This window comes from Oncorhynchus keta, chromosome 4, assembly GCF_023373465.1.
Source record: "Oncorhynchus keta strain PuntledgeMale-10-30-2019 chromosome 4, Oket_V2, whole genome shotgun sequence".
Lineage (NCBI taxonomy): Eukaryota > Metazoa > Chordata > Actinopteri > Salmoniformes > Salmonidae > Oncorhynchus > Oncorhynchus keta.
Genome location: NC_068424.1, coordinates 49,588,752 through 49,615,706, shown reverse-complemented (window position 1 = coordinate 49,615,706; position 26,955 = coordinate 49,588,752). Strand labels below are relative to the sequence as shown.

The window sequence follows — 26,955 nt, the reverse complement described above, 5'->3', positions numbered from 1 at the left end:
TCTGAGTGTTTGAGTTTGTCTGGTCAGACGTGAAGCTGATCCCTATGAGTTTCCTGTCTCTGGACCCATGTGACCTGAGACTCCAGCGGGTCCGGGTCATCCTGCTGACCCCCCAGTGCTCCGTGTCTGCAGTCAGCAACCCTGTTGAGTTCATACTGCAGGAGAACGGAGGTACTGCTTCATACCCTCGTACCTTTATACCCTCCATATTACCACCTTTATACCCTCCATATTACACCCCTATACCCTCCATATTACACCCCATATACCCTCCATATTACCACCTTTATACCCTCCATATTACCACCTTTATACCCTCCATATTACCACCTTTATACCCTCCATATTACCACCTTTATACCCTCCATATTACCACCCCTATACCCTCCATATTACCACCTATATACCCTCCATATTACCACCCCCATACCCTCCATATTACCACCTTTATACCCTCCATATTACCACCCCTATACCCTCCATATTACACCCCTATACCCTCCATATTACCACCCCTATACCCTCCATATTACACCCCTATACCCTCCATATTACCACCCCTATACCCTCCAAATTACACCCCTATACCCTCCATATTACCACCTATATACCCTCCATATTACCACCTTTATACCCTCCATATTACCACCTTTATACCCTCCATATTACACCCCTATACCCTCCATATTACCACCTTTATACCCTCCATATTACACCCCTATACCCTCCATATTACACCCCCATACCCTCCATATTACCACCTTTATACCCTCCATATTACACCCCTATACCCTCCATATTACACCCCTATACCCTCCATATTACCACCTTTATACCCTCCATATTACCACCTTTATACCCTCCATATTACCACCTTTATACCCTCCATATTACCACCTTTATACCCTCCATATTACCACCTTTATACCCTCCATATTACCACCTTTATACCCTCCATATTACCACCTTTATACCCTCCATATTACCACCCTATACCCTCCATATTACACCCCTATACCCTCCATATTACCACCCCTATACCCTCCATATTACCACCCTATACCCTCCATATTACCACCTATATACCCTCCATATTACCACCTTTATACCCTCCATATTACCACCTTTATACCCTCCATATTACACCCCTATACCCTCCATATTACCACCTTTATACCCTCCATATTACCACCTTTATACCCTCCATATTACACCCCTATACCCTCCATATTACCACCTTTATACCCTCCATATTACACCCCTATACCCTCCATATTACCACCTTTATACCCTCCATATTACCACCTTTATACCCTCCATATTACCACCTTTATACCCTCCATATTACACCCCTATACCCTCCATATTACACCCCTATACCCTCCATATTACACCCCTATACCCTCCATATTACACCCCTATATCCTCCATATTACCACCTACAGTGAGGGAAAATAGTACTTGATCCCCTGCTGATTTTGTATGTTTTCCCATTGACAAAGAAATGATCAGTCTATCATTTTAATGGTAGGTTTATTTGAACAGTGAGAGACAGAATAACAACAACAAAATCCAGAAAAACTCATGTCAAAAATGATATAAATTGATTTGCATTTTTGTGAGGGAAATAATTATTTGACCCCTCTGCAAAACATGACTTAGTACTTGGTGGCAAAACCGTTGTTGGCAATCAGGTCAGGCGTTTCTTGTAGTTGGCCACCAGGTTTGCACACATCTCAGGAGGGATTTTGTCCTTTGTTGCCTTGGCCATGTGTTTTGGGTCATTGTCATGCGGGAATAACCATCCACAACCCATTTTCAATGCCCTGGCTGAGGGAAGGAGGTTCTCACCCAAGATTTGACAGTCCATCGTCCCTTTGATGTGGTGAAGTTGTCCTGTCCCCTTAGCAGAAAAACACCCCCAAAGCATAATGTTTCCACCTCCATGTTTGACTGTGGGGATGGTGTTCTTGGGGTCATAGGCAGCATTCCTCCTCCTCCAAACACGGCGAGTTGAGTTGATGCCAAAGAGCTCCATTTTGGTCTCATCTGACCACAACACTTTCACCCAGTTGTCCTCTGAATCATTCAGATGTTCATTGGCAAACTTCAGACGGGCATGTATATGTGCTTTCTTGAGCAGGGGGTCCTTGCGGGCGCTGCAGTATTTCAGTCCTTCATGGCGTAGTGTGTTACCAATTGTTTTCTTGGTGACTATGGTCCCAGCTGCCTTGATCATTGACAAGATCCTCCCGTGTAGTTCTGGGCTGATTCCTCACCGTTCTCATGATCATTGCAACTCCACGAGGTGAGATCTTGCATGGGGCCCCAGGCCGAGGGAAATTGACAGTTCTTTTGTGTTTCTTCCATTTGCGAATAATCGCACCAACTGTTGTCACTTTCTCACCAAGCTGCTTGGCGATGGTCTTGTAGCCCATTCCAGCCTTGTGTAGGTCTACAATCTTGTCCCTGACATCCTTGGGGAGCTCTTTGGTCTTGGACATGGTGGAGAGTTTGGAATCTGATTGATTGATTGCTTCTGTGGACATGTGTCTTTTATACAGGTAACAAGCTGAGATTAGGAGCACTCCCTTTAAGAGTGTGCTCCTAATCTCAGCTCGTTACCTGTATAAAAGACACCTGGGAGCCAGAAATCTTTCTGATTGAGAGGGGGTCAAATACTTATTTCCCTCATTAAAATGCAAAACATGCATTTTTCTGGATTTGTGTTGTTGTCATTCTGTCTCTCACTGTTCAAATAAACCTACCATTAAAATTATAGACGGAAAATGTCTTTGTCAGTGGGCAAACGTACCAAATCAGCAGGGGATGAAATACTTTTCCCCCTCACTGTATATACCCCTATACCTCAAATCATACCCTCAACCCTGTTGAGTTCATAACTGTAGGAGAACGGAGGTACAGCTTACCCTTGAATTGGCTTCTGCTTAATCCAAAATCAACCCAAATTAGATAACAGATGAGCAGAAGTGTAAAGACATCTCGGTTTCAGACACAGACCTGCTCCAGGACCTGTCCCAGGGTTCCATAGCCCAGACCAAGCTGGACACACTGGTGGCCCAGCAGAAGAGAGACATCATCCATGCCCTGAAGTGTGAGTGTGAGAACGTACAGAGAGAGAGAGACTGTGTTTACGTGTGTGTACACACACACACACACACACACACACACACACACACACACACACACACACACACACCCTCTCTCACAAATGATCTAATCTCATCTGCAATTAGAGCTGAGTTCCCCTCTGAGAGGCTCTAAGTCTTAATTAGAAATGCTAGTGTTTCCTGGTCTGGTCAGCATGACTACTGTTAGCTACAAAACAACGACTCAGTAACCTTCCCATGCTGTGCACTTTCCCTCATACAGACACAGGGCTGGTCTAAAGAGACAGGTTGAAGAAACACAGCAAACCCAACCAGTTATTCATGTCTTATTGTATGAACTCCGTGTGGGCTGGATCATGTTAATCTAGTGTGTGTGTGTGTGTGTGTGTGTGTGTGTGTGTGTGTGTGTGTGTGTGTGTGTGTGTGTGTGTGTGACGGAAACCCATCTTCTCTAATCACACGGTCATTGATCGGGCTCAAATGGTTTTGCCAGCAGCGGCAGATCCTCTCTAACGGGCCGTTAATGAATGGCAGATGGCTATCGACCCACCCGTTGGCACGGTGACTGGCGGTGCTGCATCTCTTTTGATGTTTACAAGTATTTTCTTATTGGATATTGTAACAGCGCACATCTGTTGTGTTTATTACCATAGGTCAAATATTTGGTCTCATTAACTAAGTCTATTGTTCTCACTTAGCAGAAATCAGCTTGGGGGGGGGGGGGTCTAAGCAGCCAAAGAAATGGTTGGCTGGAATCAGCAGCTGGTGCAAGGCAACAGGGGAATGAAATGAGAAATGTTTCGTATACGTGAACTGTTTAAAGAAAAATAACATTTATACATGCTCTGCTTCAAAGCCCCTTAGTGCGGATTTGTGTGCAGTGGAATGTGAAAAACAATTGTCGGCTTAGCTGTCTTTGCCGTCATCCGCTGTGCTTCGTTGGAGATATATTCATTGATGTTCATTCGTGTTTGTGCTTTGTGAGTGTGAACATGTTTCATTTGCATGTTGAATATGTTATTTTATGTGTGTGTGTTGATATGCCTTGTGGGGCTGTGCGCTAATACTGTAGGTGTGTGTTTATTTAACGTGTGTGTGTGTGTGTGTGTGTGTGTGTGTGTGTGTGTGTGTGTGTGTGTGTGTGTGTGTGTGTGTGTGTTCATGTGTCTGTGTGTTTGTGTCCAGTCCCCAAGGTGCAGGTGGTGGTGTACTCTACCTGCTCCTTGTACCCTGAGGAGAATGAAGAGGTGGTGAGGGGAGCTCTGGAACAGGCTGTGCCTACTGAAGGACCCAAACTACAAGCCTTCAGGTTAGTCTCTTTCTCTCTCTCTCTGTCTCTCTCTCTCTCTCTCTCTCTCTGTCTCTCTCTGTTTCTTTTTTGCTCTCTTCCTCCCCCTCTCAACCCCACTCCCCCCTTTCCCCCCCTCTCTGTCTCTCTATCTCTCTCTGTCTCTCTCTCCCTCTCTATGGCTCACCTCCCTCTCAAACTTTAGCACCCCAGGTAGGACCTAAAGGCCTGCCATTAGAGATGAAATCATTATCAGCTCCAAAACAAAAACTCTTTCCTCGTGGGTAGTTTTCCCTGTGTGGATATTGTTCTTGAAGTTAGACTATTTTACAACAGTTCTTCACAGCCCTAGGCTTAAACAGCTATACCTACGACTATTGGTAGGGATTGTATTGACTTGTGGCCTGTGAATTATTTATTAACTCTGTCTGAGCATTTATTAACTCTGTGCATTTATTAACTCTGTGTGTGTGTGTGTGCGCGCATGTATCCCTCGCTGCATGCGTTGTGTGTGACTGTGCGTGCGTGTTGTCCAGGCCGAGCTCTTCCTTACCCACATCTCTGGGCCGAGCTGAGGAGAGAGCAGGGTGTCCGTTCTTCAGACTGGATCCTTCAGACGAAACTAACGGCTGTTTCCTAGCTGTACTCACCAGAGAGGTGAGAGAGAGAGAGAGACCCCTGTTGTGATACAGTACTTGTAATTCACCAACCTTTCAAGATCACTTTCGCAGTCAAAAAGCAAGCTGAGATTTACTGCTTAGAAAAAAAACAAATACAAAAACATGACTTCAAAAATGTACGCCTATGTAACATGAACCTAATAAAACCAGTTGTGTAGGAATGAGGTTAGTGCAGTAGGTCTAATACATTATCACAGCATATTGGCTATGCTTGGCCTGCCAGTGCTGTTCTTCTCAGGCCATATTTTATTTAAAAAATTGATAACAAAATAGATCAGTTGTCGTATCACTTGCGAGGCACAGCTGAGAATAAATGTAAATCATTTGCTAATAATTAGCTTTTTTATTTGACTGGACTGATGGTACCTGCATCTGATGGACAGTCTCAGCGGGGGGAGGCAGAAAGCAGCAGAGGGTCTGCCTCTCACAGTTCTGCTGTCTCCTTTCCTCCGGTGAGACTGACCAGAGAGAGGGGACACAGTCACATTATTTCTGCCTCATGCACAAATTCATGTTGTTCTTATGACCAGAGAAAGTGAAATATTCCTCGATATTAAAATAAACACGACTGGCTGCCAATAATACAAACTCAGGCGTATTGATACACTTGGCTACTCATTCATTGCAGCTGAAGCACGAGTGGAAGTAGGGAGAAGTAAAAGTTAGGTTTTGTAAAAGTGCTGAATAAAAACAATGCTGAATAAAAACAGTGCAGAATAAAAACAGTGTTGACTGACAGTGCGGAATAAAAACAGTGTTGACTGACAGTGCGGAATAAAAACAGTGTTGACTGACAGTGCGGAATAAAAACAGTGTTGACTGACAGTGCGGAATAAAAACAGTGTTGACTGACAGTGCGGAATAAAAACAGTGTTGACTGACAGTGCGGAATAAAAACAGTGTTGACTGACAGTGCGGAATAAAAACAGTGTTGACTGACAGTGCGGAATAAAAACAGTGTTGACTGACAGTGCGGAATAAAAACAGTGTTGACTGACAGTGCGGAATAAAAACAGTGTTGACTGACAGTGCGGAATAAAAACAGTGTTGACAGTGCGGAATAAAAACAGTGCTGAATAAAAACAGTGCTGAATAAAAACAGTGCTGAATAAAAACAGTGCTGAATAAAAACAGTGCTGAATAAAAACCGTGTTGACTGACAGTGCGGAATAAAAACAGTGTTAGTGCTGAATAAAGACAGTGCTGAATAAAACAGTGTTGACAGTGCTGAATAAAAACAGTGTTGACAGTGCTGAATAAAAACAGTGTTGACTAAAAACAGTGCTGACAGTGCTGAGTAAAAACAGTGCTTACAGTGCTGAATAAAAACCATGTTGACAGTGCAGAATAAAAACAGTGTTGACTGACAGTGCAGAATAAAAACAGTGCTGAATAAAAACAGTGTTGGCAGTACTGAATAAAAACAGTGCTGAATAAAAACAGTGTTGACAGTGCAGAATAAAAACAGTGCAGAATAAAAACTGTGTTGACAGTGCAGAATAAAAACTGTGTTGACAGTGCAGAATAAAAACTGTGTTGACAGTGCAGAATAAAAACTGTGTTGACAGTGCAGAATAAAAACTGTGTTGACAGTGCAGAATAAAAACTGTGTTGACAGTGCTGAATAAAATCTCACTCATAATAAACAGCAGCTCTTTGCTGTATTCTATGACAGTCTCTCCCTGGTCATGGTTTTAAAAATGATGAAATCTTTCGTAGACTAGTGTGCTGTGGGCTCGTTGAAGCTGTAGGAATGATGATTTGAGCTATCCGATTGGCCAGTGCGGTAGGCACACTTGATGTAGCCACAGCTCTCCTGGTCCACCGGGTAGGCAGAGTTTGTTCCTTCAGACAACTTATGACTCAAAATGGGCACAATTTGCCTACCTGGCACGCAGGACTTCTGAATCAAGTGCACCTACCGCCAACAGCTTAGAATTAATTTTAAAACATTAGAAAGGATCACAAGGCTTTATCGAAATGTCTGGTAATCGACTTGGAATGCCTTGGCGATCGACCGGTTGGTGTCCACTGAGCTAGACTGTGTATTCCCCTCTGAAAATACCCAATGTGCTGTTTGTCAAACGGTGTAACTATCCCACCACTATCATCAGCAGTATGACCAGTGTCCTCAGCCATCTGAGCCACTGGGAGAAATGTATTTAGCTCAGAACACACCCCTCTGCTCCTAGAAGGCATTGAGTGGACTCTTCCGAGCCTCTATAGACACAGGGAAAGTCCAGTCTCAGTGCTGAACACTTCGGGGTTGATTTTTATCGCTACTGTCTGTATACGAGGCTATACGTGTTTTGGCTGCAGACTTGTTTGTTTATGAGTAACCTCCCCGGGGGTCTCGATGTACTCCTCCCTCCTCCCCCTTACCCGATCCCCCAAGGAACTCCCCCGTCCTCCACATACATTGATCTGGCCACAGAAATAGCACCACTCAGCTGAGAGAGAGAGACAGAGATGGGGGGAGATGGAGAGAGAGACGGAGAAACATTGAGAGAGGTCTCTAAGAACGGATGCGACAATATGGGGGAGGACATTTTAGGGACCATTCAGACAGAGAAGAGTTGGGTTGAGAAAGGCAGCCTGCTTCATGTAAGAAAAATACACAGAAAAGAGAACGATCTTGTCATCTCTTGTGAGTTTCTGAAGGAGTTTGGAGGTTTACAAAGTTTAGAACATTTTGGATGTTTTGACGGGTGGAAAGGAGGCTGAAGGGGAGAGGAGCGGAGATGAAGGGGAAGGGGAAGGGGGTGGAGAATGAAGTGGAGAGGTGAGGTGAAGGGGAGAGGTGAGGGGAAGGAGAGAGGTGAGGGGAAGGAGAGAGGTGAGGTGAAGGGGAGAGGTGAAGTGAGGTGAAGGGGGGTGAGATGAAGGGGAGGTGGAGGTGAGGTGAAGGGGAGAGGAGGTGAAGGGGAAAGGATGTGAGGTGGAGGGGAGAGGAGGTGAAGGGGAGAGGAGGGGAGAGGAGGTGAAGGGGAGAGGAGGTGGAGGGGAGAGGAGGGGGAGGGGAGAGGAGGTGAAGGGGAGAGGAGGTGAAGGGGAAGGAGGTGGAGGGGAAAGGATGTGGAGGGGAGAGGAGGTGATGGGGAGAGGAGGTGGAGGGGAGAGGAGGTGAAGGGGAGGGGAGAGGAGGTGAAGGGGAGAGGAGGTGAGGAGATGAAGGGGAAAGGATGTGAGGTGGAGGGGAGAGGAGGTGATGGGGAGAGGAGGTGATGGTGAGGTGAAGGGGAAAGGAGGTGAGGTGGAGAGGAGGTGAGATGAGGGGGAGAGGAGAGGAGGTGATGGGGAGAGGAGAGGAGGTGAGGTGATGGGGAGAGGAGAGGAGGTGAGGTGAAGGGGAGAGGAGGTGAGGTGAAGGTGAGGTGATGGGGAGAGGAGAGGAGGTGAGGTGATGGGGAGAGGAGGTGAGGTGAAGGGCAGAGGAGGTGATGGGGAGAGGAGGTGAGGTGAAGGGAGAGGGGGGTGAAGGGGAGAGGTGAGGTGAAGGGGAGAGGTGAGGTGAAGGGGAGAGGTGAGGTAAAGGGGAGAGGTGAGGTAAAGGGGAGAGGTGAGGTAAAGGGGAGAGGTGAGGTGAAGGTGGTAAAGGGGAGAGGACGTTAGGTGAAGGGGAGAGGTGGTGAAGGGGAGAGGGAGAGGGGGTCAAAGGGGAGAGGGGGTGGGGTGAAGGGGAGAGGGGGTGGGGTGAGGTGGAGGAGAGAGGAGGTGAGGTGGTGAGGTGAAAGAAGGTGAGGTGAAGGTGAGGTGGAGAGGTGAGGTGAAGGGGGGGAGGAGGTGATGGGGGAGGAGGTGAGGTGAAGGGGTGGGGGTGGGGGGTGAAGGGGAGAGGAGAGGAGGTGAAGGGGAGAGGGGGTGGGGTGAAGGGGAGAGGAGAGGGGGTGAAGGGGAGAGGAGAGGAGGTGAAGGGGGTGGGTGAAGGGGAGAGGGGTGGGTGAAGGGGAGAGGAGGTGGGTGAAGGGGTGAGGTGAGGTAAAGGGGAGAGGCTAGGTGAAGGGGAGAGGGGGTGGGGTGAAGGGGTGAGGTGAGGTGAAGGGGAGAGGAGGTGAGGTGGAGGAGAGCGGATGTGAGGTGGAAGGGAGAGGTGAGGTGAAGGGGAGAGGTGAGGGGGTGAGGTGAATGGGAGAGGGGGTGAGGTGAAGGTGGGGAGAGGAGAGGAGGTGAAGTGAAGGTGGGATGAGGGGAAGGGGAGAGGAGGTGAAGGGGAAAGGATGTGAGGTGGAGGGGAGAGGAGGTGGAGGGGAGAGGAGGTGGGTGGAGGGGAGAGGGGGTGGGTGGAGGGGAGTGGGGGTGGGTGAAGGGGAGATGAGGTGGAGGTGGAGGGGAGAGGGGGTGGGTGAAGGGGAGAGGAGGTGAAGGGGAGAGGCTAGGTGAAGGGGAGAGGAGGTGAGGTAAAGGGGAGAGGAGGTGAGGTGGAGGTGAGGTGGAGAGGTGAGGTGGAGGGGAGAGGTGAGGTGGAGGGGAGAGGTGAGGTGGAGGGGAGAGGTGAAGTGAAGGAGAGGTGAAGTGAAGGGGACGTTAGGTGAAGTGGAGAGGACGTTAGGTGAAGGGGAGAGGTAAGGTGAGGGGGTGAGGTGAAGGGGAGAGGGGGTGAGGTGAAGGTGGGGAGAGGAGAGGAGGTGAAGTGAAGGTAGGATGAGGGGAAGGGGAGAGGAGGTGAAGGGGCGAAGAGGTAAGGGGAGAGGAGGTGAAGGGGAAAGGATGTGAGGTGGAGGGGAGAGGAGGTGGAGGGGAGAGGAGGTGGAGGGGAGAGGGGGTGGGTGAAGGGGAGAGGGGGTGGGTGAAGGGGAGAGGAGGTGAAGGGGAGAGGAGGTGAAGGGGAGAGGAGGTGAAGGGGAGGTAAAGGGGAGAGGCTAGGTGAAGGGGAGAGGAGGTGAGGTAAAGGGGAGAGGAGGTGAGGTGGAGAGGTGAGGTGGAGGGGAGAGGTGAGGTGAAGGGGACGTGAGGTGGAGGGGAGAGGTGAGGTGAAGGGGACGTGAGGTGAAGGGGAGAGGACGTTAGGTGAAGGGGAGAGGACGTTAGGTGAAGGGGAGAGGGAGAGGAGGTCAAAGGGGAGAGGGGGTGGGGTGAAGGGGAGAGGGGGGTGGGGTGAAGGGGTGAGGTGAGGTGAAGGGGAGAGGAGGTGAGGTGGAGGGGAGAGGTGAGGTGAAGGGGAGAGGAGGTGAGGTGGAGGGGAGAGGTGAGGTGAAGGGGGGGAGGAGGTGATGGGGAGAGGTGAAGGGGAGGGAGGTGAAGGGGAGAGGAGGTGAAGGGGAGAGGAGGTGAAGGGGAGAGGAGGTGAAGGGGAGAGGGGGTGGGTGAAGGGGAGAGGAGGTGTGGTGAAGGGGAGAGGAGGTGAGGTGAGGTGGAAGGGAGAGGTGAGGTGAAGGGGGAGGAGGTGAGGTGAAGGGGAGAGGTAAGGTGAGGGGGTGAGGTGAAGGAGAGGGGGTGAGGTGAAGGTGGGGAGAGGAGAGGAGAGGAAGTGAAGGTGGGATGAGGGGAAGGGGAGAGAAGGGGAAAGGAGGTGGGGTGAAGGGGAGAGGGGGTGGGGTGAAGGGGAGAGGGGTGGGGTGAAGGGGAGAGGGGGTGGGGTGAAGGGGAGGGGTGGGGTGAAGGGGAGAGGGGTGGGGTGAAGGGGAGAGGGGTGGGGTGAAGGGGAGAGGGGTGAGGTGAAGGGGAGAGGAGGTGGGGTGGGGGAAGGGGAGAAGGGGTGGGGGTGAAGGGGAGAGGGGGTGGGGTGAAGGGGAGAGGGGGTGAAGGGGAGAGGGGGTGAATGAGAGACAGGGAGTAAGCAGAAAGCTGACATCATGGCCTCTGTGTGCGTGACAGAGGGGAAGGCATAGCTGCAGTTGAGATCAGGTGAAACTGAGAGCCTCTGAGAGAAGGAAGGAAAGAGGGGGAGCGAGAGGAGAGGGGAGGATGGAGAGAACTGAAGGCTAGAAGAAGTGTTGGGGCACAGAAATAGGCGGCAGGACTTCTTTCCATCTACTACCTGAGATAGAGTGCGGAGTGAGGGAAGAGGTAGAAGAAGGAGAGAAGAGCGTAAAAGAGACAGTGAGAAAGAGGAAGATCTGAAGGTGAAAAGATCAGCATTGAGGTCATGAAGACAGACATTTCCAGCCTTGAAGGTAGAGCTGGAGAGGAGGAGAGGAGAACGAAGGAAAGTATCAGAGGAAGCAGACAAGCCTGAGAAAAGGTGACCGGAACGAGAAGTTGAGAGGAGGAAGGAGGGAGATGAAAGAAGAGGGTTGCTATGGAGGAGAGAGACAGCGAGAGACATGGTACTGCCAGGAGGTTTTCATCCAGAGAACCCTATGGAAGAGAAAGTGTATGTTGATATCTGCTTACTTCAGTTCAATGCTGTCATCATTTTGGGGGGGAATTCAGCTCAATGCTGTCATATTTTCCCAGTATTATGGTGATTGACTTGGCTGTCTATGTTGATGTGGAAATGTCTTTCTCTCTCTGTTCTCCTCAGTCTCTCGTATATTTTCTCTCTCTCCCTTTCCCTCAATGCTGTTCCCGTCTTCTTCTTTCACATCAATGTCAACCGAACTCTTTCTTTTTTGTTTTAGGTTCTCTCTCTCATGTAGTCTCTCATGCAATGTCGATCTATCTCACACTAACCACTCTCACAGATTCCTTTCTCCCTCGTTCTCGCGTTTGCAGTGTCTCTCCATCCCACTCTCTCCTGCAGTTTCTCTCCTCTCTCTCTCTCTCTCTCTCTCTCTCTCTCTCTATGTAGGTGGGTCTTAAGTGAGACTTCAGTCACCGCAGCTGAGCTGTACTTTACTGGGCTTTAGATGCTAAGTGTGGTGCAGTGGAGAAATGATGATGGGGAAGCCACTTTCACAGAGCCACAGCCGATGTACCGCTAGTCTAGCTTCCTGCCTGCCCACCTAGCTTGCTGCTTGGCTGCTTACGGAGCCGCGGTCGGCCAAACAGGCCCCTATAATCCAAATTCCCAAGCATGGCCACATTAAGGATATTTCTCCACATGATGAAACCTGCTCTACTCTACTGTTTACGACACACACAAGCAATTTTCTCCCTCTCTCTTTCTCTCTCTCAGGGTGCGACGAGTTCTCTCTCTCTTTCCCTCCGTCCTTCACAGCATCTGTTCATCCCCCCTGTCAGCCATCACATTTATACCTCCACAGACAGGGATGAAAAGATCATCAAATGGCTATAATAGCACCTCAAACGGGCTTCTTTCCACCCCTAATAAACTCAGCTAATCAAAAGTTATTGTGGCACTCTGAGAAGCGCCGTAAAAATAGCAATTAGATAAGTGTGGGGAGGCAGTTTCACTGGGAGCGGGCATCAGGTTGGACCCGGTGAAATGATTTTATGAGGTTTTCATACAAGAACAGCTAGGGACCATAAACTCGGTGTTGGGACTCAAATCAAATCAAATGTTGTTGGTCACATACGCGTGGCTAGCAGATGTTAATGCGAGTGTAGAGAAATGCTCGTGCTTCTAGTTCCAACAGTGCCGTAATATCCAACAAGTAACCTAACAATTCCCCAACAACTACCTAATACACACAAATCTAAAGGGGTGAGTGAGAATATGTACATGTCAGTATATGGATGAGCGATGGCCGAGCGCCATAGGCAAGGTGCAGTGGATGGTATAAAATACAGTATATACATGCGATATGAGTAATGTAAGATATGTAAACATTATTAAAGTGACTAGTGATCCATCACAGTGTTAACTGTGATGTGTCTGGACTCCTGCAGTGGGACTGTCCACATCACAGATTTGCAGCGCTCTTTAAATGTCCCCATATCGAGAGACTGTTAGAGTCGTGTCATACACAGGCAGAATTTAGAATCACGTGCGTGTTTGTCTTAGTTTGTAAGTAGGCAAGTAGAATTGCACAGTAGAGGTGGGAGTTTATATTTTTCCTGGTTATCAGAGGTGCGGCGAGAATGGCATAACTTGGGACAAACATTTTGTGGTACGGTGAATGTACTTGTTTAGGACCTACACCTCCGTTCAAAAGTTTGGGGTCACTTAGAAATGTCCTTGTTTTTAAAATAACATCCAATTGATCAGAAATACAGTGTAGGCATGGTTAATGTTGTAAATGACTATTGTAGCTGGAAACGGCAGATTTTCTTATGGAATATCTACATAGGCGTACATTGCCCATTATCAGCAACCATCACTTCTGTGTACCAATGGCACGTTGTGTTAGCTAATCCAAGTTTATCATTTTAAAAGGCTAATTGATCATTAGAAAACCCTTTTGCAATTATGTTAGCACAGCTGAAAACTGTTGTTTTGATTAAAGAAGCAATAAAACTGTCCTTCTTTAGACGAGTTGAGTATCTGGAGCATCAGCATTTGTGGGTTCGATTACAGGCTCAAAATGGCCAGAAACAAAGTAATTTCTTATAAAACTCGTTAGTCTATTCTTGTTCTGAGAAATGAAGGCTATTCCATGCGAGAAATTGCCAAGAAACTGAAGATCTCGTTCAACGCTGTGTACTACTCCCTTCACAGAACAGCACAAACTGTCTCTAACCAGAATAGAAAGAGGAGTGGGAGGCCCCGGTGCACAACTGAGCAAGAGGACAAGTACATTAGAGTGTCTAGTTTGAGAAACACACGCCTCACTAGTCCTCAACTGGCAGCTTCATTAAATAGTACCCGCAAAACACCAGTCTCAACGTCAACAGCGAAGAGGCGACTCCGGGATGCTGGCCTTCTAGGCAGAGTTCCTCAGTCCAGTGTCTGTGTTCTTTTGCCCATCTTAATTGTTTATTTTTATTGGCCAGTCTTAGATATGGCTTTTTCTTTGCAACTCTGCCTAGAAGACCAGCATCCCGGAGTTGCCTCTTCACTGTTGAGGTTGAGACTGGTGTTTTGTGCTTTTCTTTCAAAAACAAGGCCATTTCTAAGTGACACCAAACTTTTGAATGGTAGAGTATGTTGTGTATGGTGGTGTTTGTGGTTTGTTGCTGCACACAAGTTTGACAGTGTGCCCAGGTAGAGAGGATGATTTAAGAGGCTTGAACAGAAGTGAGGGGGGATGGGGTGGATGTGAGATTTAAAGGGATGAGGAGGGAGAGAAGAGAGGGAGGTAAAGGAGGAGAGAGGGAGGGAGAGAATCTGTTGAATAATTCAGCGCCCCCTGTCTGTGTGAGTTAGCATCAACACAGTCTGTGCAACCCCAAAAGACCCTCCCGTACACATCTGCAAAACAACTCAAATGTACACACACACACACACACACACACACACACACACACACACACACACACACACACACACTCAAATACACCACACACCCTTCCTTTCTCTCAGTAAGTGTGAATTATTCAGTTGGTGGGGAGAAGAGAGCTGTGTGGGTTGGTGCTGTGACAGCAGGTGACCCTGTAGCAGGAAGAAAGGACATGGTGCCTCCCTCTCCTCTCTGCTCTCTTTGCTCTGCTCTCTTCTCCTCTGCTCTGCTCTTGCTGTCTTCTCCTCTGCTCTCCTCTTTCTGTCTTCTCCTCTCTTCTTCTCTGCTCTCCTCTCTTCTCCTCTGTTCTCCTCTTGCTATCTCCTCCTCTCTTCTCCTCTGCTCTCCTCTCTTTTCTGCTCTCTTCTCCTATGCTCTCCTCTCTTCTTCTCTTCTCCTCTGCTCTCTTCTCCTCTGCTCTCTTCTCCTCTCTTCTCTGCTCTGCTCTCCTCTGCTCTGCTCTCCTCTCCTCTTGCTATCTTCTCTGCTCTCCTCTTGCTATCTTCTCTGCTCTCCTGTCCTCTGCTCTCTTCTCCTCTGCTCTCCTCTTGCTCTCTTCTCTGCTCTCCTCTGCTCTCTTCTCCTCTGCTCTCCTCTGCTCTCTTCTCCTCTGCTCTGCTCTGCTCTGCTCTGCTCTGCTTTCCTCTCCTCTCCTCTCCTCTTACTGCCTTCTCTCCTCTTGTTGTCTTCTCTCCTCTTGCTATCTTCTCCTCTCCTCTCGCTATCCTCTCCTCTCCTCTTACTGCCTTCTCTCCTCTTGCTATCTTCTCTCCTCTCCTCTCCTCTCATCTCCTCTTGCTGCCTTCTCTCCTCTTGCTGTCTATCTCCTTTTGCAGAGCAGAGGAGAAGATTGCAGAGAGGAGAGGGAGGCACCATGTCCTTTCTTCCTGCTTCAGGGTCACCTGCTGTCTCTCCTCTGCTCTCTTCTCATATGCTCTCTTCTCCTCTCCTCTGCTCTGCTCTCTTCTCCTATGCTCTCTTCTCCTCTCCTCTGCTCTGCTCCTCTGCTCTCTTCTCCGCTCTCTTCTCCGCTCTCTTCTCCTCTCTTCTCTCCTCTCTGCTCTCATAAAACACTCATCTTTACATTGCATAGACTCTGTTCGCATTACAAAGTACTGTATATCCAACCTCTTTTGTTGTAAAATGATCACATGGTTTAAACTTGTTCCAGTATCTCCTCCTTACTCTCTCCATGTTCCTTTCCTGACAGCCCGACCTGGAAGAGATCGAGTCTGCACAGGAAGTGCTTGCCAGGGCAGCAGCCACGGGCCTATTGGACGGGATCGATTCCAACAATCCAACCAGGAAGGAGAGGCGTGGCCGACAGACCCACCAGGCACCAATCAGTCACGCCCGCTCAGCTCATACACGCCCACACGCCACCGCCAGCAGCCAATCCAGAGTCATGGAGTTCCTTAACCGTGAGACCAAGGGTAGTAGCTCCGCCACTATGGTGGGGTCGACCAATGGAGGTCTGTCGCAACGAGGTCAGTTCATTCACACACACAGTTTCACTCCTTACACATGCATACTCAACTGCTCTTTCTGTGTCGTACTAGTCCAAAGGCCCTCGAGCTATCTCACTCTCTCTTCTCCATCTCTTCCTTTCGCCTCATTCCTCTCTCACAATCCACAATCCCCCTCTTCCTCTTTCTCTGTCCTCTAGGTAAAGCCAAGCCTGCTCGCCGACGCCCTCCCAAGCCCTCCCTCTCCAACAGTACCTCCTACACCTCCCCTTACTCCGCCCCTAACCCCGCCTCCAGCCTCTCCAGGAAGAATCAGACCTGCCTCATCAACACTGCAGCCGCATACAACAACCGCCACTCGCCTAACGCTACAGACCCCAACCCCCCTGCTGCCCCTCTCACCCCCCTGGTTCACCCTGGCCCCCCTAAGGGACGTCAGGAGGTGCTGCGCCCCGTGGCCCTCACCCTGCCCCCGGTCCTGTTCCCTGGGTACTCCCCCCTGGCCAGACAGATACGGAACCTCCCTCCGCCTCCCCAGAGGTCCAACCCCACCCTGCCTTACTACCAGTGGAAGACCTCACCCCCCCAGGTGCCCCTGATCAAGTCCTCTGGTAGTGTCAACGAAAAGCCTGTCGTCAAACACCCTCGCCCCTGGCTCTGACACGGCACACAGGACAATACTTCAGGCAAATACACCCTCAAATACTGAAGACAAAAAACACACTACCATACACTAAAATATAGAATACATGTTACACACATACACACACACATATACATACATATATATATATACATATATATACACACACACAGTGTCCATAGTGCTGTCACTAGTATAGTTTTAAAGCAAAAACAATAAAGCACCTTTAAAGTCATTTCACTTTAATACTTTTCGTATGTGTCATAAAACAAGTATGCCATAGTCTCAAGTATACAGTAATTGTATATTTTTACAGTAGTGCCAATTACCAAATATGTGATTTCATGACTTCAATGACTTGACCCATTACATGAGAAAATAAACCTGCACTTTCAAGACCTTCCTTTGTATTGCATTTATTTTCACAACAGATCACAATTACATGGTGTAGAGATGAGTGAAGAACAGAGCACATGAATCACACTATTTTCACGTATGTTTTTAACATTGGAGTGGATTGCATTCACAGAGTTGAGTTAGAGTGTAGAGAGGTGTACCTGGGTCCTAAAGGAGACAGTGGGCGGTCAGCTCTCCATAGTTGGGTGAATGTGTGTGTGTGTGTGTGTTTGTGAGTGGGGACAGGTTTAGATAGGTGCTCTGCACAAAGGTCTAACTCTACCAGACTATCTCCATAATGACACCCTCCTCTGTAACCTCTCTCTCTCCCCCCTCACATTCAGATTACAAACACGTGAAATACCAACACCACCCCATTCCTCCCTCTCACCTCATCTCCAACCTGGGGTACAATCATTACTTTACAATAATTATAGTACAATCTGAGCACCCCTCCTCAAGGGTAACATTGGTTCAGTCCGTTATGTGAGCCAGATTGGATGGAATACATTGGCTCCCGTGTTCTGTACACTCCCTGTCTCTGTTAGGACATCATGGCTGTATCGTCCGTCACATGACACGTCTCTATTGGAGTCTGGTGCTCAAAGGTTGCCAGGTCGGGTAGAAGAGGTGGATGGTGGCGTTTGGTCAGTGGCCTTGTCCGTAGCGATCGGCTTTTACCATGACGACGAGACAGACGTCTTAAGGAGACCCTTGTGTGTGTGTGGCCCGTTCTGGAATGCTACTCAGTTTGGCACTGTGATGGGAACAGGGCAGCTCTCACTGTGTACAAGAAGTTTAAAAAGAAAAAGTGTGGATAAACAAACACACATTCAGTGTGGGCTTCCTGATGCAACAAAGCCAGCACTCAATGGGGATTGGTTATTTTTCTCAGGTATGTCCAGTGTGTCTCAGTATTAGTTTAAAGCCTGCGTCACAGGAAGCAATTTGGACGCAATTTAAATCGCATGCAACATCCAATCCTGTTATACATCACATCATAGTTTCATAAATAATTTGTTCTCCCTACAGTTTTCAGTCTTTTGCTTCGCCCACGATTGGCTCATGTTGCCGACAATCCCAACGCTGTGTTTAGACACGCCAATAACCAAGGCTTTCAAAACATGTGGCCCTTATTTTTCATCAGACGAGAAAGAATTCTTCAAATAAAAAGATACACTTACTGTAGCAGTTTTACACAGATTCATTCAGCTTTGGGTGCCTCCATCTGACTAAACTACACTTCCAGAGTTACCCTTCCACACAGGTGTTTGGAGCACGCTAGATAGCTAATTAGCACAGGTGGTCGCCTCTTGTCTGTTTTCGTTAAACAAACGCAGTAACATGGAGATATGGCCGTGTCGGAACACTAACCCTAACCCTAGCAAGGTGTGTAATCAAATTAACTTTTAATTTTTTAAAAATGTATTATTTCTCGATGATATGAAAGATAAGGTCCATACACCTCCAAAACTGTACCGCAAGCGACTCGTGTTAATGTTCAGATTGAGCATCGGGGCTCTTAACAAAACTCCCCCGTACAGAAGACGCCTTCATCCAATAACTCTTATGTATAATGTAATGAGAGTCATGATCAAGGGCTATGTTGTACCTAGCTAACTAAGCTAGCAACGAGCTAGCCTAGCTAGCGCAGTTCATGTTGGCCAATTTCAGTTGAAACTCGACAGATAAAGGTCTCGGTTCACTTTTAAAATGACATTTATTGACTGCCAGAGCATGTACATAAACCATGACTAGACAATGTTTTCCTGACATTTGGCATGTCTCTTTTGTTGTGGTTTGCAGCAACACTTACAGCTGTGTTGACATGACACCTGGGTCAGAGTTCCGTACGGAACGATATGACGAGTCATGTAAAAAAAAAATCCTGCTCACTGATTGGACACTGCATACAGTCAGTTGCGTGAAATAGGATTCATTTCTATCTTGCGATGCAATGCAACTAAGTTGCAGGCCCCCCAAAATGTGGGGGGTGACACACTGGGCAACACAGGTGCAACTTTGTTGCAAGCAACATAAATTGTATCCAGAATGCTTTGTGTGACACCGGCTTAATACTCCATACAGCTCAGTGCCCGGTGAGGACAGCTGTGGCCTGGCTAAAGTAGGCAAGTCTCGCTATGACACAGCAGAGTTCAAAGCTCAATGGAAAGTTCCACTAGTGACGACCCATATTAACCTCACATCATTCTGCTGTATCTTGGCCTTCCTCTTCTTCTTCTGCAGATTAGTTCACTTTTTATTATTTTGAGCAGATACACATTTCCAGATCCATTCCTCCTTTGGTCTGCCCAGTGGTGTTAAGTTAACATATATGTACATCGTTGGTTACCATGGCTGGTATTGGTTAGGAGTGGTTGTAGGTCGTAGTTGTGGCGGCAGTGTGAGTGACAAAGCCAGGGGCTGTGGTAGGGGGTGTGGTCAGTGAGCTGTCCGTCATTGCTGAGGCAGTTCTGAGGGCGTTTTCTTTGTTTTCAGAGTGTCTATGAGAGACTGGACGCCACGCTTCACGCTGGTGGTCACCCGGCGCGTCACCGAGTCGGGGGGTGGGGAGGAGGAGCCAGCTCTCTGAGAGGGGGGGCGTGCCACCAGACACTTCTGATACCGCAGCTGAGGAAGAGGAGGAAGGGGGGGAGAGGAAAGTACATCAGAGTCTAACTCAACCACAACCCTAACACTAACTCTAGCTTCATGTCCACGTCTTGGTTCAACCCTAAACGTAGCCTCAACCACAACCTTAAACCAATCACAACCCTAACACTACCTCTAGCTTCATGTCCACTTCCTGGTTCAACCCTAAACGTAGCCTCAACCACAACCTTAAACCAATCACAACCCTAACACTACCTCTAGCTTCATATCCACTTCCTGGTTCAACCCTAAATGCAAGAACGAGGTAAAGAGGATAAGCAGACAATGTATATATACAGTATGTGTGTACACACAGTAGGTATGAGTAGGAGTCTCACCACGCAAGCAGCCTGCACGGCCTCAGACACACTGCCAGCGTTGGGGTCACACCAGAACACGTGGCACTGGAAGTGCTGGTTCCCAGAGTCCATGACGAAAGCAAAGGTGTGGATGTCCCGGCCCACTCCCATGAAGGACAGGAAACGCACGCGGCACTCCACCAGCACTTCCTCCTCCTCTTCCTGTCCAGGGGACCAATGGTTATAGAATATAGTGAATGTTCAGGTAGAAATGAAGACGTGTTTTTTGTCATGATGAGGGCAATGGGTCAAAGCAAGAAAAGCCAGGTTGGTTAAGATGAAATCAATATCTACAGTAGGTTTCAGTCCAGACGGATGAGATGTGAATCTGTTGTTTCACATGCGGTTGCCAAATGGATAACAAATGCAAATCATGAATGTGGTTCAGAGATAATCCACAGGTACGGGAAGAAGATCTGCTACTTGCCTTCTCCTTGATGACAGCCACAGTGGCGTCAGCCACACTCAGTATGACAGGGGTCCAGTCCTCTTTTCCTGTGGAGGACACCAGGCTCTCTATAGCCCCGTTGATGATGTCCATGCCTGGAGGGGGGGGGGGGAAGAGAGCGAGGTGGTGAAACCTGAGTTTGTTTTCTAACTCCAGTAGAGTGGCGGTCGGTGCCGTTTAAGATGAGTTCAATAGAACATTGATAGATTTAGACTACAACACGATACTCACATTTTCCCTGTACCCATCATGAGGTCGTTACAATTTAGCCTATGAATGAAAGTTTACAACATAGGTGCACAGGTCGAGAGAACATGTTTAAATAATCAGGGTGACAGAGAGTGACTCATTGGATACCGCCTTGCACGCTTTCGACTGGATCTAGCTGATATAGGGTGTAATCATTAGTCCAACCATTGCCAACAAGAGTTTCTATTGGACAAATTCAGGTATATTTAGCCCCATTTCGTTCCGTTCGCTTCTGTTTAAGAAACGTTTTTAAACAGAATTTGGCGGTAGGAATACACCTCTGATCACATGCAAACACAGTTCACTTTCATAGCAGCCACATACAAACAGCATGATCACTTGCTCATTGTATTCCTTCTCGCTTCAACGCGCTCTCCTCCTCTCACCTTTTCCCTTCGCTTGTGGACTTCAGTTCACAACACATCAGCTGTCTGTGACCAGGCAAAAAAACTTTCCAAGCCAAACCTTCATATCATAATTGCTAACAACTACACACAGCCTACGTCTTTGTCCCCATATTAGCTAATGTCATAGTCGATATAGCAACTAGAATTAACGTGTTAGTAAACCCGCTACAATCATGCAGTGTACAGTCAGAAAGCAGTTTAGCAGTGGGCCCCGGTGGCAATAAATTAATAAAACCAAAAGCTTACTTTGACTTGTAAGAGTTTCTGTGTGGGATAGCAATAGCTAACATAGCATCCCTCTCTGTTTGAGCAGGGTGTTTGAGTAGGCTAAACTGGCTAGATGCATAAACTAGCTAAGCAAGTGAAAGTGAAAAAAATACTATGAGAAATATAGCTAGCTTTCTCTCTCCCTCTCTCTCTTGCTTCTCTTTCATTTTTGAAGAATTTAATTTGCTCAAAACTATTCAGCTATTGTCTGTATCTTTCAGTCAACTACTCACCACATTGTATGCATTGCAGTCTAGCTAGCTATATCTTATTCTTTCAGTACTAGATTCATTATCTGATCCTTTGATTGGGTAGACAACATGTCAGTTCCTGCTGCAAGATAGGTTGGAGGACATCCTCCGTAAGTTGCCAGAATTACTGTGTAAGTCTATGGAAGGGGGTGAAAACCAGGAACCTCCTAGGTTTTGTATTGAAGTCAATGTACCCAGAAGAGGACGGAAGCTAGCTGTCCTCTAGCTACACTATGGTGCTACCCTACAAAATGCTGTTGAAGCTACTGTAGACCTTCATAGCAAAACAGTGTGTTTTAATAAATTATTTGATGACGTGAATATATTTAGTATAGTTTAATCTAAAAAGGATAACTGTAATGTTTCACTATTTAGATTTTTTGGTCATCTCCTTGTTCCTCTGAGGAGCCTTCACTGCTCCAGTATGTGTACAGGTGTATGGACCATGATTAACAGAACAATTCAGGTGGTTAGGTACGGCTGTATATGTAGCGTCCTTACTTCTCTTACCTATGGGGCGAGACACAGACGTCATCCCCAGGTAGTTCACATTGAACTTCTGCACCAGCTCAGTCTTTGGGACGGGAAACTCTGTGGGAGAATACACACATCAGACACGACACACACACACACACACACACACACACACACACACACACACACACACACACACACACACACACACACACACACACACACACACACACACACACACACACACACTACAAAGGATGTCCAAGCAGACTCAGGCAAAGACATGTCCAAACAGGCTTGTTAGTCTAAAATACAAAAATAAACCGATTCTTGTGTGAATATTTGAATATTTCAGATGCTATTGCATCTAATTAGGTCATATGAAAAAACAACTGAAGATGGTTATTCATACAAGTGTGCAGAGCTTCAGAGGGGCTGTTTTGATAAATGCTCGGCTCAAAAACAAAGTGTATTTACAGGGTGGCCTGAAGGGCGGGAGGTCTTCTATCCCTCTGTCCATCCTAACACAGAGAAGAGTGTAAAGACCAACACCCCGGATAAAGGACAGAACAGGAGTTCGTCTACTTCCTATTACACTCTGCCAGAGGGTCGGGGAGAAACAAGGGATGGAATGAAAGGAGGTGAGAGACAGTGGAGGGATCTGATAGTGGAGTACATAGGCGGTTTGGTCGTGGTAGCGAGTAGCGAGTGAGCGATGTTCGTCCAATGAGCGCTTTGATCTCTCAACAGGGGTTTGCTGAGCGTTAGGGCTGGCTACGACTCAACACTAATTGGCTTTTAATGAGGTGAGCTGCTCCTGTGAGCTCAGAGCCCATCCATGATTTTTACTCCATGCACAGAATAAAAGTTTTTCCCCCCGCAGTCAGCAGATCCTGACACAAAAGCTGAAGTTATGGGATGAATTGTTATTTTATTATCTATAATAATTGGTTTAGTACTTTTGGTAATGTGTCATGAGATGTTGTACTGTTGTCAGCATAATTCAGGCTTAAGTGAACCAAGCACAGCTTTTTCATTAACAAGTGTTTGCATTCAGTTCTGGATTCATAAGGGGGGTTTTTTCATTTGCCGTGAAACACTCATGAAATACACACAGAGGGTGAAACAAATCAAGTTATAACGCTCAACTCCAATTCTGTAAACAGATCACAATTAATGAATAGTACGTGTGTGTGTGTGTGTGTGTGTGTGTGTGTGTGTGTGTGTGTGTGTGTGTGTGTGACCAAGCCCCTTACCCTGGAGCGGAACATCGGAGCCTGTTTGGGATGAGCTGCAGGCAGCAGCCTTCGCACTCTTCCTCTCAGCCATAATCTGGAGGTAGAGAGGAGTGGGGGAGTTCGGGAGAGTCAGACGGGGGAAGAGAGGGGGGGGATACGATGGTAATGTGAAACAAAGAAATTCAAAGCGTTTAAACTTCAAACTCAGAAAGAAGCACAGGGCATTATGTGTTCTTTGAACTAAAATGTAGACATATTTCCTAATGAATGTATCTCTCTCCGTTTCTCTTCTCGATCTCTCCGTGGTCTTATACTGCAGCAGAGCAGCCACGCTCCTTACGGGCGCTGTAATGTGCTGCACTCCCTTCCAGATAGTTGATTAATTGTAGGTGCCATTAATCAAAGTCTATGGTGAGTCTGCAACTCTCTTCTCACAGGGGAACAAACACACACACACACACGTATGTATGTACACAGGCAGGCAGGTAGGCACACACACACACACACACACAGACACACTGCACACCAACAGAGGCTGAGGTCAGTAAGTTTTCACACTGCAGTAGGAATTGTTTTAAATAGACAATGTGGAGTGTGGGACTTATTTACTAGCGCACAATGAGTGACTGTTTGGGATGATTCATTTACTTCTGTATGGGACTGCCAGGCCAACAACATATTGAGTAATAGCTGAGAAACACTGAGACAAGATGTTGAGCTTTTTTCCAAAGTGGGTCACCATCTCTCTTGTCAGAAAGCAGATCACAAACAACAGACAAGGAGACTACCTTTATTTTGCTGAGTGAATTGTCCTTTTCAAGGTCATGCCTGGTCTAAAGCCTACAGGCCGTCGAAGCTGTCAGTGTCTAGAACAGTGAAACTGGTCTAGTCTCCATGTGCATGATACATTCGTAAGGAACAGGACATTCAGCAGGGACCGGGAATGAGTAGCAGCAGTTTAGCAGTCTCCTCTCCTCGCCACTGCTACATAACGAACGTAGGTTACGCCTTTCAGGGCTAGCGCTTCCTTAACCCTGAGTGGGGTTAAAACACTCCCCCACCCTCCCCTCAACCTCACAACCGCCCGCCCCAGGGCAGATCCAATGGTGATGTTGGTGGCGGGTACACATACTGTAAGCAGGATTGCAATTTGACCAAAATGAGGTGTGTACTTCTTTCTACTCCCTCGACTTGAATTTAAAGGACAGAGCATTTCTGTGAGAATGCCCACTCACCTTGGAACAGATTTCGTGGAGACTCGTTGCTATGGCTTCTGCAGGGGTATCACATCGAAACACATGGCATTTCAACACCCGTGTGTTTTTGTCTCTCGCCACATAGGCAAAGTCCCTATAGAAGGGATAGAAGATATCGTATGAGACATGAATACGTGTCATATTCACATGTATGTGTATGGCAGGTAATTAAATACGTTAGAATAGCATCGGTATATTTTGACATGATGAATGTTGGTGAAAGGCATGGGATAGCAGACAGACGTTTCCACTTTCTACTACTATGAAATTCAGACAACTTGACTTCTTCCACATTTTGTTAGGTTACAGCCTTATTCAAAAATTGTTTAAAAATTGTCCCCCCCCCCTCATCAATCTACACACAATACCCCTTAATGACAAAGCAAAAACAGGTTTTAAGAATGTTTGCAAATGTGTATATATACATACATATATATATATATATATATATATATATATATATATAAGATATATATCACATTTACATAAGTATTCAGACCCTTTACTCAGTACTTTGTTGAAGCCCCTTTGGCAACGATTACAGCCTCGAGTCTTCTTGGGTATGACCCTACAAGCTTGGCACACCTGTATTTGGGGAGTTTCTCCCATTATTCTCTCCAGATCCTCTCAAGCTCTGTCAGGTTGGATGGGGAGCGTCGTCTCTCCAGAGATGTTCGATTGGGTTCAAGTCCAGGCTCTGTATGGGCCACTCAAGGATATTCAGAGACTTGTCCCGAAGCTACTCCTGCATTGTCTTCACTGTGTGCTTAGGGTCATTGTCCTATTGGAAGGTGAACTGTTCCCCCAGTCTGATGTCCTGAGGCTTTCATCAAGGATCTCTCTGTACTTTGCTCCGTTCATCTTGCCTCAATCCTGACTAGTCTCACAGTCCCTGCCGCTGAAATACACCCCTACAGCATGATGCTGCCACCACCATGCTTCACCGTAGGGATAGTGCCAGGTTTCCTTCATACGTGACACTTGACATTCAGGCTAAAGAGTTGAATCTTGGTTTCATCAGACCAGAGAATCTTGTTTCTCATGGTCTGAGAGTCTTTAGGTGCCTTTTGGCAAACTCCAAGAGGGCTGTCGTGCCTTTTAGGCTTCCGTCTGGCCACTCTACCATAAATGCCTGATTGGTGGAATGCTGCAGAGATGGTTGTCCTTCTGGAAGGTTCTCCCATCTCCACAGAGGAACTCTAGAGCTCTGTCAGAGTGACCATCGGGTACTTGCTCACCTCCCTTACCAGGGCCCTTCTCCCCCGATTTCTCAGTTTGGCCGGGCGGCGAGCTCGAGGATGAGTCTCGGTGGTTCCACTGTGCTCTTGGGGACCTTCAATGCTGCAGAAATGTTTTGGTACCCTTCCTGTTTTGGTACCAATCCTGTCTAGGAGCTCTAGGGACAATTCCTTCGATCTCATGGCTTGGTTTTTGCTCTGACATGCACTGTCAGCTGTGGGACCTTATTATAGACAGATGTATGCCTTTCCAAATCATGTCCAATCAATTGAATTTACCACAGGTGGACTCCAATCAAGTTGTAGAAACATCTCAAGGATGATCAATGGAAACAGGATGCACCTGAGCTCAATTTCAAGTCTCATAGCAAAGGGTCTGAATACTTAAGTAAATAAGGTATTTCTGTTTTTTTGTAAATTTGTAAAAACCTGTTTTGACTTTGTCATTATTGGGTATTGTGTGTAGATTGCTGAGGATTTGTATTTATTTAATCCATTTTAGAATAGGGCTGTAACGTAACAAAATGTGGAAAAAGTGAAGGGGTCTGACTACTTACGGACATGCAATGTACGGTACATTACCCTGGCATGCAATGTACGGTACATTACCCTGGCATGCAATGTATGGTACATTACCCTGACATGCAATGTACGGTACATTACCCTGACATGCAATGTACGGTACATTACCCTGACATGCAATGTACGGTACATTACCCTGGCATGCAATGTACGGTACATTACCCTGGCATGCAATGTACGGTACATTACCCTGGCATGTATTGTATGGTACATTACCCTGACATGCAATGTATGGTACATTACCCTGGCATGTAATGTATGGTACATTACCCTGACATGCAAAGTATGGTACATTACCCCAGCATGCAATGTATGGTACATTACCCCGGCATGCAATGTATGGTACATTACCCTGGCATGTATTGTATGGTACATTACCCTGACATGCAATGTGTGGTACATTACCCTGACATGCAATGTGTGGTACATTACCCTGACATGCAATGTATGGTTGAACTATAAAAATAAGCTACTTTGTTCACTTGTTTCCACAGATGACAGATGATGAGTGCTTCCCTATCGTCAGTGAACAGTTATTATCATTCACTGCCTTAAGAAGAAGTGTCTTCTCAGTGGTGGGCGCACACACATACACACACACACACACACACACACACACACACACACACACACACACACACACACACACACACACACACACACACACACACACACACACACACACACACACACACACACACACACACAC

The 26,955-nt window shown here is 47.2% G+C and overlaps 2 protein-coding genes across 7 annotated transcripts in view; one reads left to right on the top strand and one right to left on the bottom strand.

Annotated features, from left to right (window-relative positions):
* LOC118384021 (putative methyltransferase NSUN7) overlaps positions 1–16,827 on the top strand; it is a 38,348-nt gene extending 21,521 nt beyond the window's left edge. For all 3 annotated transcript variants that reach the window (XM_052508689.1, XM_052508694.1, XM_052508703.1), the window contains 6 exons: positions 28–171; positions 3,014–3,115; positions 4,317–4,440; positions 4,956–5,076; positions 15,531–15,807; positions 15,987–16,827. In XM_052508689.1, the coding sequence (XP_052364649.1) occupies positions 28–171; positions 3,014–3,115; positions 4,317–4,440; positions 4,956–5,076; positions 15,531–15,807; positions 15,987–16,447 (1,229 nt within the window). In that variant the 3' untranslated portion in view covers positions 16,448–16,827. The remainder of the gene's footprint in view (positions 1–27; positions 172–3,013; positions 3,116–4,316; positions 4,441–4,955; positions 5,077–15,530; positions 15,808–15,986) is intronic.
* LOC118384020 (amyloid beta precursor protein binding family B member 2-like) overlaps positions 16,651–26,955 on the bottom strand; it is a 76,762-nt gene continuing 66,457 nt past the window's right edge. For 2 of the 4 annotated variants that reach the window (XM_052508719.1, XM_052508735.1), the window contains exons 8-13: positions 24,406–24,520; positions 23,189–23,264; positions 21,960–22,049; positions 20,260–20,379; positions 19,816–19,994; positions 16,651–19,456 (exon numbers count right to left, since the gene is read on the bottom strand). In XM_052508719.1, the coding sequence (XP_052364679.1) occupies positions 19,283–19,456; positions 19,816–19,994; positions 20,260–20,379; positions 21,960–22,049; positions 23,189–23,264; positions 24,406–24,520 (754 nt within the window). In that variant the 3' untranslated portion in view covers positions 16,651–19,282. The remainder of the gene's footprint in view (positions 19,457–19,815; positions 19,995–20,259; positions 20,380–21,959; positions 22,050–23,188; positions 23,265–24,405; positions 24,521–26,955) is intronic. The other 2 variants (XR_008117241.1, XM_052508746.1) reach the window with 2 other exon arrangements.